The sequence below is a fragment of the Lissotriton vulgaris genome, chromosome 3_1 (genome assembly GCF_964263255.1).
Source record: "Lissotriton vulgaris chromosome 3_1, aLisVul1.2, whole genome shotgun sequence".
Taxonomy (NCBI): domain Eukaryota; kingdom Metazoa; phylum Chordata; class Amphibia; order Caudata; family Salamandridae; genus Lissotriton; species Lissotriton vulgaris.
The window spans coordinates 698,301,179-698,313,367 of NC_141689.1; the positions used below are offsets into that span (position 1 = coordinate 698,301,179).

A 12,189-nucleotide genomic window follows, 5' to 3' on the forward strand; every position below is an offset into this window, starting at 1 on the left:
GGTCAGTGAGGTAGTTCATTTTTCATACTCACCTGAGAAGTATCCCCAAACATGCAGGCTTTTTAAGGCCTATTTTGGCCAGAAAAATCAGATTTTATTTTCTTTTTCTCTTCATTCTGTTTTTAAGTCGGCCTACTTCTCACAAGTATCTGCTTTTTTATAAGTTATTTCTCACCGCTCTAGAGAGCTATCAAGCTGGTTGTTTTGACAAAAGCCCTTTCATGTGGCGAAAAGAAGTCCAGGATGGTTAAACATGATTTATATGTTGTCTGTCTTCCAGATTCCCATTCCATCACAAAGTGCAATATAAGTGTTTCAGGGACAGAGAAGGAATTTGTTTCTGGGGGCAAGCAGGGAGAAATTGGACGTTTAGCCTAGTGGTCCTTCAGCTCCAGAGGGTCAAGAGTAACGCTACCCTTTTATTTCATCTCTAGTATGACCAGGTCTGACCCCCACCTTCAGGGACCTTAGTATCTTCCTCAAGTCAGTGGAATTCACACTCTTGGTCAATAGCAAGTGTTTGACTTTGAGGTATTTGAAGTCAAAACTTTTGATGTCAAGGTATTTGTTGTTGAGGGTGTCAGGGACCTCTCCGGTGGTTTCTAGCATTTCTTCACCATCAAGGTCTTTGTGAGCATCATGGACATCTACAAGGGGTTCTGTGTTAGCTCTGCGCCCCAAGAGGCCACACACTGACCGGTAGTGAGAAGGTCACAATATGGAGGTGTATGCTACGTCTCACTTTTTCCAGGACCACACCCTTCTCCTGCAAAGATCCCAAATATTCCATCACCGGTCGACTCTGAACAACCCAGAGATCATTAGAGTTAATTTATTTCAAAGTCATGGCTTCTTACAATCATGCAGCTATCTGTGGCTCCAAAACCTTCTTATCCAATTCTCCTCATTACTGTGGCATTTAGACATGACAAGTAGGTTTCACAGAAGTTATCTCTTGCCATCATTTATCTGAACTGACGAGGAACTAGTAGAAATAGCATCAGTATCCTCATCGTTTAAGGGGAAAGGAATTATTTGTGCCATGAAGATCCACCTCATGTACTCCTCCAAGAAGACGTTTTTCCCCTTCTTCGGACAAGAGTGCTCTTTCTAACAGGTCTCCAGTGAATTTCTCATACTATTTCACTGGTGGCTGACCTTTCCGTCCAGGAGGCCACCAACAAGACTCTAAGGAAGCTTAATATTGGGGCATTTGCAGCTATCTTTGACACAATGTAAACCTTGCCGTCTCCATCCTCTTATCAAACCGATGGATAGAACAAGAGAAGAATCTCAGACTTTGGATCTGTTATTCTTGAAGGAGATTTCCCCTCCTTATTCTCTACTGTGTCACTGGGTAAAAAGTGATAAAACACCTCTTCTGCTCCTCCAGAAAAAGATGGAGTGGGCAAGGAGGTCAGAACAGCATTGACTGCTGCCATATGGATGGAGAGTTTCACTCCTTTTTTTAGGCCTCTGCAGCATAGAGCTCTGGAATTCTCTAAGAGCATTTTTCTGACGTGTTTCCTATGGGAAAATAGGGATGAATTTAAAGATATTTTACAAGAGGACATGCCTGTGTCTAAAATACTGGTGCAGTAATGAGTTGAGCTTACTCGGCTACTCAAGACGTCAGCAATGGGGTGATCATGAGATGTATCTCATTGTAACAACTAACATCATGACATCTTAAAGTCTGCAAAAGATCTTGGACTGTCCTGCTCATCCTTCTTTAGACTACATTCAGATGTGGAACTCCAACATCTGAAGCCACTAGTGGAAACTTTGAACTGCATCAATCTAGAACAATGGCAAAACAAATTCCAAGGTCCAATTCAAATGACATGTCGTGGACATCAAAAACACACATCACTTTTTGGAAAAGGCACCAATGTATGCAGCTTGAACAGCAAATTCAACTAAAACAATATTTTCAAATTCAAAAGTCTTAAAAGATCAAAAGCATTCAACATCCTTCCGTGGTGATAGAAAAACCTCTGTCAGCAAGACAGTGACTCCTCCAACTTAACAGCATTGGATAGCAAACACAACAAGATGATGGGTGGATGGAGTGCTGAAACTTTTCCAACACTCACCTCCAGTCAGGAGATCTGGATTAAATCCATCGTTCTTTTGCTCACCCTGCCACCGCATTCCGGACCCCGCCATTTGCATATCAGATAGCACCCAGACAGCATTGAAACGTTTCTATCCATTTTCCATCTGATAGAGCATTACTAGACACATTTGGGTACTGTTTATTATGAAGCCTGGCTACAAAATCAGATTCCATTCTCTATACCCTTCTAGACAATTACACTTGAAACATCTGGCTCAATAGGTCGTAACTATTCTTTGCAAGAGAGCTATCCAGACAGTCTCCCAGTCGCAGAACAACAAGTGGATATATTTGTGCTGTTTCCTGCTTCGGACAAGGAATTCGAATCTGGCGATTCTGTACCTAAATTAGGCCAACAAACGGGTCAGAACAGAAACATTCTGCTTGCTGCACCGTAACATTTTCCACATTTTCACCAGATTGCATGGTGTCAGTAGACCTACAAAATGTAAGTTTGCGCACTCATCTGCAAATTGCATCAGAAGTAACTTCAATTTTAGTGGGGTCACGTTTTTTTAACTAATATCGCGTCCTGCAATTTGGCCTGAAGTTGGCCTCACTAGTGTTTTCCGAAAACATTCTGTGAAAAAGAGTATATTTTTCCACCCTTAACGAGATGATTGGCTGGTGGAAGCAAACTCTGCATCAAAGCTTGAAGATATGTCGGTTTATTCTGCAAGTCTCCTCCATAAAATCGATTCTACACCTAGTACATTTAAAGAGTGAGTTGTTATTACACTGGGTTAAAGCCTGTAGACGGGTATTGTGTGAGAAGGAATCTCACAAATTACTGTAGGAGGAAAGGGTTTTGGTGTTTGATACTCCCGTCTTACAAACTCTGGGGGGTTGTATATCGTTTTGCCAACTCTAATTTCATACATATTTGGAATTTTATGGATGATGGTTGCTGTGTGGAAAGGTTTACACAGTTGGTTTTGGTGGCAAGCCAATAATAAAGGTTGCCTGCCTGATCGTTTCAATTGGAAAAGGTATCTCAGATGACCTCAGTTTGACCTGTTAATTATGAAAAGTTTTGACAAATGGAGAACGCCTGACATATTCATTGTGAAAAGCATATGATAAGGCCAATAAGAATTGGAAGGTGGGTTATATAGTTTTGAAGCCTTGGTTATAGAAGGTAATGGGATAGGTTACCCACTCCGACACACCCTTGCATTAAATGATTTACAGTGTGGTAAACTTTAAGAGATCTTAAAATGGGTAATATATTGTTTCAATCATGTATTTTAATTTTGATGACACTATGATGGTTTCCTTGTTAGAAAGATTATGATCAAAATTGTGGGTCTGAGTTGGTTATGGTGACAAGTCAATGTTAAGGCTGTAGGCCTGATTGGTTCATGGAGAAAGTCCTAATCTTTGTATTTGGAAAACATATGAAACCAAAAGCAGTAGGCCTCATTTATTTACTGTGAAAAAACATATGGTAAAGCCAATAGGCGGTTAAGGGTGGATTATGATTACACTGTCTGTGTTAATGCATGCAGACAGGCATTGTGTTACATGGAATATTTGTAGGAGTCAAGGATTTTCCTTTTGGTCAACCCGGGGGTAGAACATTTCAAACTTCTATATTATTTATTAACCCCTTTTAGTTGAGCTTGTAAATAGTTTTGCCAGCTCTGTACACATTCGCAATTTTATGGCAGGATGCTCATAGTTGTTTTGAGAGAACACTTAAGCACGTTACAGCAGGACTGAGCTTGTCATGGTGACAAGACAATGATAAAGGCTATAGTACTGATTAAGTGTGCTAATTTGTCAGGCAGCCTAGGTCTGGTTTGCTTGTTACAAAAGGTTTTGACAAAGGTACTAGGCCTGACATATTTATATGAAAAACATACCATATGTTAAAGCCAAAAGGCCTGTAAACTGATATTTTGTTACATGGGATCTCACAATTTAACTTAGCCAATATTAAAGACCGCAGGACTGATTTGTTCACTGGGAAAAAGTTTGTCAGATTCCCTAGGTTTGATCTGTGTTTTATGAAGTTACAACACAAGTTATAGACCTGAATGGTTTAATATAAGCTCATATGTTAAAACCAATTGTCCTTTAAGGGTGGGCAGTTAATCTTTTGTTAAAGCCTGTACACAAGTATTTTGTTACATGTAATCTTAAAAATCACCTTCGCAGGGAAGGGTTTTTGCGTTGGTTACCTCGTGACTAACCCCGGGGATATATGATTTGTACTAGTTTAAACACTGGCCAGATAGGTTTTGTTATTGCCAGTAAGTGTAGTCAAAAAAGTCATGCACAAATACATTAGAGATTTGCACAATCATTAATGTACATAGATAGATGGTCTTTGGATGAGCCTTATTTTGCTAATTAATGTAATTGACATTCGACTTCTTCCTATGACACTATATTGCATGGGGAATTAGGGAAGCCCTCATCAGTCACTGGCTCTGTAACACTGAGTGTGACATAACTGTGTTTGCTCACATGTGCACATCCTCCTGAAAATAAGTGAGTTGTAAGTGCCAGGGATTGTGGGTTAGTCTTTCAGGTTTTTAAAAAAAACTATTTTATTGAATTTTCATGATATATAATGGGCTGTGGCCTGTTGTATACATTTTGAAGGCATAATATATCAGTACTGGTAAATACATGAAACTGTGACGCCTGCAGAACCCGTTGGCAAAACAACAAAAACATGGCAAAAGTAGTCCCAGACCCCACAAGGCTCAGTGAATCTGAATGTGTGTAAGTTCGGACGTAAGGGGTACATTGTCTGGGTTGCTCGGTGGTCAATCGTATATAAAAGGACAATCTTATGAGGAATCTGTGGATGGTAGGGGCGTAGATCTATGTCCCAGTAAGGAACCCAGCAGAACCATATTTTTCTTCTGGGGACAGCCCCAGGCCTGGAAGACCGCAATCTCTGCTCCCATGCATCTGTCTAGGGTAGTTTTTCAATTTTGCATTTATCCTTTTATATGTCCCTTTTCATTTTCTTCTTCTCTTTTGACTTTTTTTTTTTTTTTTTGGTAGTGCTCCTTGCACCTCCCAGACATTTCTACTGGGTTGGTTGCTTTACACTTAAGCAGCCGGTTGTCCTATCCCATATAGTCATTGCTTCTAAACTAGGTGGTTATCTTGTAATGTAATGTTCACAATGGATCTTTTATGGGTAAAGCAATGATAGCCAGCATGCTGAGATTCATTATGTCAGTCATGTTGGATCTGTATGACAATATGCTATTCACAGTATTATTTCAAGATGGCCACCATGTATGATATTTACTAAGTGGTCATTTTATTTCAGGAATAGGCCCACCAGGTTTAGGTGAGAACATGTTTTCCTTTTTTCTACCTTTATCATTTTCATTTATTTTGCTTGTTCTTGTTTAATTTTGGATGGGTAAGTAGGTCAATCATAGAACGAGTGCATGGATGAATGGATACGAGTGAAAGAATGTTTGACAGTGTGATCTCTGATTTATTTTCATATCAGTCATTCTCACTCCCAACTGTCTTTTCAGACACTCCATATCCAGCACTTCATACCGTAGATGTGAAGAGGGCTCTCAAATACTACTTGGACAAAACTTAAACTATTAGCATAAAACCAAATAACTATTTGTCAATTACCGAAAGGTCCATACTCTAATGGCTACATCTAAGCAGATAGCGAAATTGACAGTGTCCTGTAGAACTACATGCTACCAAAAATGAGCAGGTCTCTTCTGGGTAATCCTAAAGCACATTTTACACATAGAAAAGTAACTGCTGCTTCCTTGATGTGAAATGTACATAATACAGAAATTTGCAAAGCAACATGGTGTAACTCAGTGCACATATTTGCCAAACATTACTGTATTAACTCTGACTCCAGAACTAATACCTTTGTAGCAGGCTTCCTAGTGCAGTTAATTTGCCAAGGAATATTTTTGTCTCTTCACCTTTCCCTTTGGAACTCTTCTTCAGGTTTGTGCATAATGTACCTTGTTCTAATATTCTACTCTTTATGAATAGAGTTGGTACCATGATAGAGAAGGAGACGTTACCTACCTGTAATTCTAGTTTTCTGCTTTGGCTATTCACTCTGAATCCATAAACAACATGCTCGCCTCCCTGTCTTTTCCAAATGATTTGGCAACAAGGCTGTAAAATGTATGCTTCGTACAGTTTATTTCCTCCTGAATGAACTGCGTAACTGACCCTACACTGCATGATGGGTAAGCTCAGAGCCTTAGAATTCCTTAAAGGTGTGGTGTGATTTGACACAGTGTTCGCTCAGCCTGTAAGAGGATATATTTTTCCTTTGGATTTTTAAAAAAAGGTACATTCAACATTCTGCATTATCCTGCGGTGAGTCGTGACTCGGCGCTCATAAAAAACTGTTCTGTGCACCGTAGGGAGTTATCTGGCTGGCCACGGGCGCCCAAGGACGCGGACGGGTCAGAGATCTGGCATCTACGAGCAATGATCGCGGCAGCTACTCAAAATGGTGGCCGACGGCGGTGCCGAGCGCTAGCAGCAATGCGCTGCAGCCAGACCTATGATCGCGTACTCGACTGTGGAGGCCCTTGGACTTTGCCGAGCATTTCAAGTACATATTGATATCTACGGAGTGAGCGCTGAGCGGAACCAGAAGGCAACGGAGAGCGGCTGTCTGGCCCCAGGGCACCCAATCAGATAAGTGATGCGCTCTAGTTTGAAGGAGGGGTGCAGCGACTGCAGCAGGGCAAGGAACGGTGCAGCGGCTGTCGCAGAGGAGATAGCTGCGTTGGCCGGGCAGGAAAGACCACCAGGATTCACTCGATTGTGCCTGACAGTAAAATGGCGGTCCCTGGCCACCCGGCCAGATCAGTGCTGCGCCCCCGATCACAAGAGTGCAGCAGCGGCGGAAGGACTAAGAACTGTTCAGCGTGGCCCGTGGAGGAGTTATATGCACTAGCCTGAAGGTCTATGCCCAGCCGAAGCTTTAACCCTAAAATAGCGGTCAAGGGAGTTCAGGCATTGCAGGCACCTACGAGGGATGACACCACCTCTATCTCCACACTGTATTGAGAGGGCCTTTTGGGCAGAACTAGAAACAGAGGGAGGAACAGCCTGCTAATGCGGCTGTTTCTCCCTGGCAGACCCTTGCTCTGGTCATCATGCAGATCCTCTGCTTAGTTTGCCTCCCTTTCATCTGGATTATAGAAAATTGTGGGGATCCTCTGAATTAGTTCATCAAGGACTCATCCCACCCTGGGTTACCTCAAGATGGTCGCCTCATTCATTGGCTCTGGGAACTTTCCATCGACTGCTGAGACTCAGCCATTTTGACTGATGCCCAGTGGAGTTACCTCGCGAGTTAAAGGGGAGATGGGCTATGGATTCCCTCCTTGGCCATCACCTACCCAGCCGGTGCTTGGGCAAACTCTCCTGTGTCTCTCCTGAACTTATCTCCCCATCCCCCTTCACCCTACCCCCTACCGCTCTACTCCTCTCTTCTTTCCAGCGATTGACCCCTGCCCTCACCCGTCCTTTCTTATAGTTCCCACCCTGTTCATCCACTGGACTTTCTTATTTGAACTTTCCCTCGTCAGTTGAGACCTAGCTATTTGACTGATGCCCAATGTAGCTACCCTGTTTAGCTAAAGGGGAGACGGGCTGTGTATTCCCTCCTCTGTCGTCACCTACCCAGTCGGTCCTTGGGCAGACATCCCTTTGTCTCTCCTGCCGTCTTTTCCCTCATTCTCCCCCTTCACACTTCCCCCTTCCTCCCTACTTCTCTCGCCTTTCTTTCCTCTTTCAAAGTGTTGCTTATTTTTGACGTAATGTGTAATTGTTATCATTTTCTGTAACATTGTGTAACCGAATGTAAAGCGCTCTGAAACCTACGGGTCTAGCCAGCACTATATAACACTCATTAAATAAAAAAGTGTTTGTATACAAATAAAATATGCTGTTAATTTGCCTAATTGGATCTGTTATTTGAAACCTAATTTGTTTAAAGGAAATTGTAGAAAATATTTCCTTTTATAGGCTTGTTTTTGCTCTGAAAAAATATTTGTTAAAAAATGTTTAAGGGATACTTCACATGTGCAGAGATATTCTACTGTTTATGGTTTCACAGGGAATACCCATGGCAGAGAACTAGAATTACAGGAAGTTAACATTTGCTTCTAATACTGATGAGGAAGACTGACCGTAATAATAATGCTGTTATGACGTAATATTTCGTTTTATTTTGGACCTTATTCATTTTCTAGAAAAGGTACAGATAGATGACAGAGGTGAGAAATGTCTCACATACATAGAGATTTCTACTGAAACATTAATTTAAAAAATCACGGGAGGAGTTACATATTACAGCTTAATCACTGTTTAAGCACCATACTGAAAGTCACCCTTCTGATTTCATGGTGGTCCTCAATCTTTGGGACCAGAAGCCTTATCTGTCTCTTCAGTTGTCCCAGTCCCTCTCAAGTGGAACAATCATTTGTGATGCAGTAGGGCTCACATTTATGCGAGTTTGAGCTATTGGCATTGTAAATAACAATGCCTATTATTTTTGTTTTGGTTTTTAAAACATAAATAAAAAGCATTGCAAATGGTTGTTTAACTTTACCACTGAGTGCGTCGCCCGCTTCAAGGACACCGCACTCTTTTTTAAAAAAAAAATTTTCTTTAACATTGAGTGCGGTGTCCTTGTTGAAGCTGGTGCCACGCTCAGTGTTAAAGTCCCCCTACCCCCTCCCCAATTTTTTTGGTTAAACGAGCGTGGTGTCCTTGAAGCGGGCACCGCGCTCACTATGAAAGTTGAGAAAACATTTTTTTTATTAAAGACTGTGGTGTCCAAGAAGTGGATGCCATGATCAACATAAAAGATTAATAAAAGTAAAATTTTAAATGATCGCAGTGTCCTTAAAGCAGGAACTGCGCTCATTATGCAAATACCAAAAAAAGCCGCCATTGTCCCCATCGGTGCCAAAGACAAAAATAGTGCTCCCCCACTAGATAAAGCAGGTCGTGTAACGAGCCAAGTAAAAGGTCCAGTTGCTATGGGCAGTAACAAATGGAGACAAGGCAGTACCAAGGCGGGACTAACAAGCCTATTTACAAATCAGAAGCCACCATTTATCACCTTGGCTGCTAAGGGGTTTTCCCCTCCTGTGCTGCATTCTTACAATCACCATTGTTCATGACAAGGTCAGCTCATCAAACGCACAGCGCAGGTAACACCCATGACGAGCTGACCTTGTCATGAGCATGGAAGGGGTTAAGAAGGACAATGACACAAAGCCAATAACAAATATGGGCGGAGAGTGGGCGGGCTGCTTGTGCAAAACCTAATACAATATGCCTCGCAGGGTGAGCAGCGCATGTGCGCTGCTGCTAGGCTCGACCTAAAAACAGTTATGGTGCCCTACCGGTGGCCCTCAAAAGGAGCCCACGATATCTAAAGATATGAAAACCAAATAGAATAGGGCGGAACAAACAGAGTATTGGTAATGAAGAAGGGTTACAAAAATTATGGGAAGCAGACAGACCTATGCAGTACAGAGGGTCCGGGCGAAGGCTTTATGGTGTGGAATCCCAATGGACAGCAGCAGGCTGTGGTATTTTTCTCAGAATATTCTTAATACCAGCTCTTGTTCTCTTCCTAACCCTCCTTGCAACTTACTACATTACTGTTTAGAAATACAATGTAGGTAATTCTGATAAAGAGATGGGTTTAGTGATACTGTTTTCCAAAGATGCAAAGATAATTTGTAGATAGTCTTGACGCAACAGAAATGTCTATATGCAATAGTTTCACCATCACAGTTAAGATTTTGCAATAGATAATCAACAGATTTCCCTTGTAAATTACGTTGAGTTTTCATGTACCAGTTTGGTAGATAAGCCAGTCTTCTGTGAGCTCTTTTTGAAGGAAAATCCTTCAACTCATAAGTTCTGTGTCTATTCAACGTTTGTTTTTTGTTACAAACAAGGTCTTGTGATACTCACCACGAATAATTTTAGTGCATTATGCCTGTTGACTTCTCTATATAACTATCTTATGTCAATGACCATCTATATTTTATCTAGGTGGAGATTTTCTCACTTTCCTAAGAAAAAAGAAAGAAGATCTAAAAACTAAACAGTTAGTGAAATTTTCAGTGGATGCTGCTGCCGGCATGGCTTACCTGGAATCTAAAAACTGTATCCACAGGTAAGTAATATATTTGCAGCACGTCAAATACACTGTATTTCTGGGTCTTTTTAATTAGTTAAGTCCATCATTCAGTGACATATTTAAGTGGTGTTATATTTTAACCATGCATAGCTGATATTTCCTATCAGTTGTGTTTTTAGAATTAACCAACCACAGTAGCAAAATAGTTGCTGTGTGCTTCAATTTATATTTCTTTCGTACGTCATGCATCTAAGCATGTGGTGTCATGGTGGCCATTCAGCTAATAGCTTTCTAAATGTTTAACAAAATCAATGAGTGGTTACAGGGTGCTAGACCGTGACCACTAAGATGGAGGTCAATATTACAAGTCTGTTTTAAAAAATGATTACTCGTTGTTTCACCTGGAAACCTTATTTGAGATGTTGTTTTTGCTTCTGGTCTTTGAAGCCCTTCTTGTCTGCAAGTTGGTGTAAAACTTTTTGATTTAGAAAGCAAGTCTTCATATTTATTTTCCCTTTCTGCCAAATAATCATGCATCTACATGAGGAGAACTAACTCATGTAAAATACAGGTTGTGCTGAGGACCCCTTAGAGTGATCGCATTGCTGCAGAGAGCTCAGTCAAGTATAGGAATGTGGCAGTAGTCCTCTGCTGTTCATTAAATAAGTATAGTCCATCACTCAGCCAAACATCATTTAAGTTGGAAAAGCTTTAATTAACTCACCTATTTAACAGCAGTTATTCATGTACGAATGTGGTAAGCATAGTTGCCAAGGTTTCAGATTACTATGTGTGATTGTCGTGTTCTAATATAGGACCCCGATCAATATTGTGACCTTATGCCCCTATAATGCTATAATCAATCCATGACCCTATAATGGCATTAACGATCAGAGCCATATTTCAGAAACTCGTCTCTGCAGCTCATTACAGTATATGACACAGCAGAAGCCACTATCTTAGATTCCTAGATTACACACCGAGTTCTTTCAACAGATAAAACTTCCAGCAACCTGGGAAAGCCCCGCTTCCTATGTTTTGATTAGTAATAGAACTCTAATGAGCACTGTAAGAACGACCGGTTCTTAGTGACATCTTTATTGACGTCTTATGTCCAAAAACTTAAGTCAAAGAAGGCATCTTTTAGGTATAAATAAAACCAACGTTGCCTTAAGCAAACACAGCGGTGGTGGTTGTGAATACAGGAGCAGAATAGCTGTCCCTTGCAGAGCCCAGCAGATGCGAGAAGCCCACGGACGCTGCCCCTCCTCCTCCTTGACGCGCTGAGAAAGACGCTGTCTTTTCTCCTGCCGAGAAAATCCAGCTCCGGCGTTTCCAGCCTACCCTTGCGGATAACTGGGATATCGAGTCCTGAGGGGAGATACCAGACCTCCAACATTCTATTCCAGAGGTACAGTGTTGACTAAACCCTTAGAGAGAATTCTGGAAGCAAACCCTTGGCAAAACCAACTTAACTTAAATTGCTACTTACTCCCTTACAAGTATTAGGCTTAGGTCAAGTACACTGGGGTATGCGTAGTTAGAAGCACCAGTTGAGTACGTTAGCCAAATGTATATATGAATGTATATATTTTATTCATTTTAACTATCATATGGCTAAGAAACTATATCCATGCTTTTACAGTATTTCACAATCCTCCTTTTACTGTACGCACTTTTTATAATAACAAGTCTTGCAATTGTGGCAATTCATTTCTCTTGCATGAGAAAAAATACTGTTCAATATATAATACCTTTCATTGAAAACGCCCGTCTCTCTATTCTCTGCATCCTGGTGAAAGTAATTCTTGCACAACTGACTGAGTGAAATAACTGTCTATTGTTTCACACGACTCTAGAGATTGACTCTTATTCTAAGGAGCAAAGTTGTCATGTTTATGCGGTTGTTGGAAAACTGAATCCCTTC

The 12,189-nt window shown here is 41.2% G+C and overlaps 1 protein-coding gene across 1 annotated transcript in view; it reads left to right on the forward strand.

The window, feature by feature from the left end:
* Window positions 1-12,189, forward strand: part of FER (FER tyrosine kinase) — a 1,097,899-nt gene that overhangs the window by 789,419 nt on the left and 296,291 nt on the right. The window contains exon 16 of the mRNA XM_086961004.1: window positions 10,175-10,298. Within this exon, the coding sequence (XP_086817130.1) occupies window positions 10,175-10,298 (124 nt within the window). The remainder of the gene's footprint in view (window positions 1-10,174; window positions 10,299-12,189) is intronic.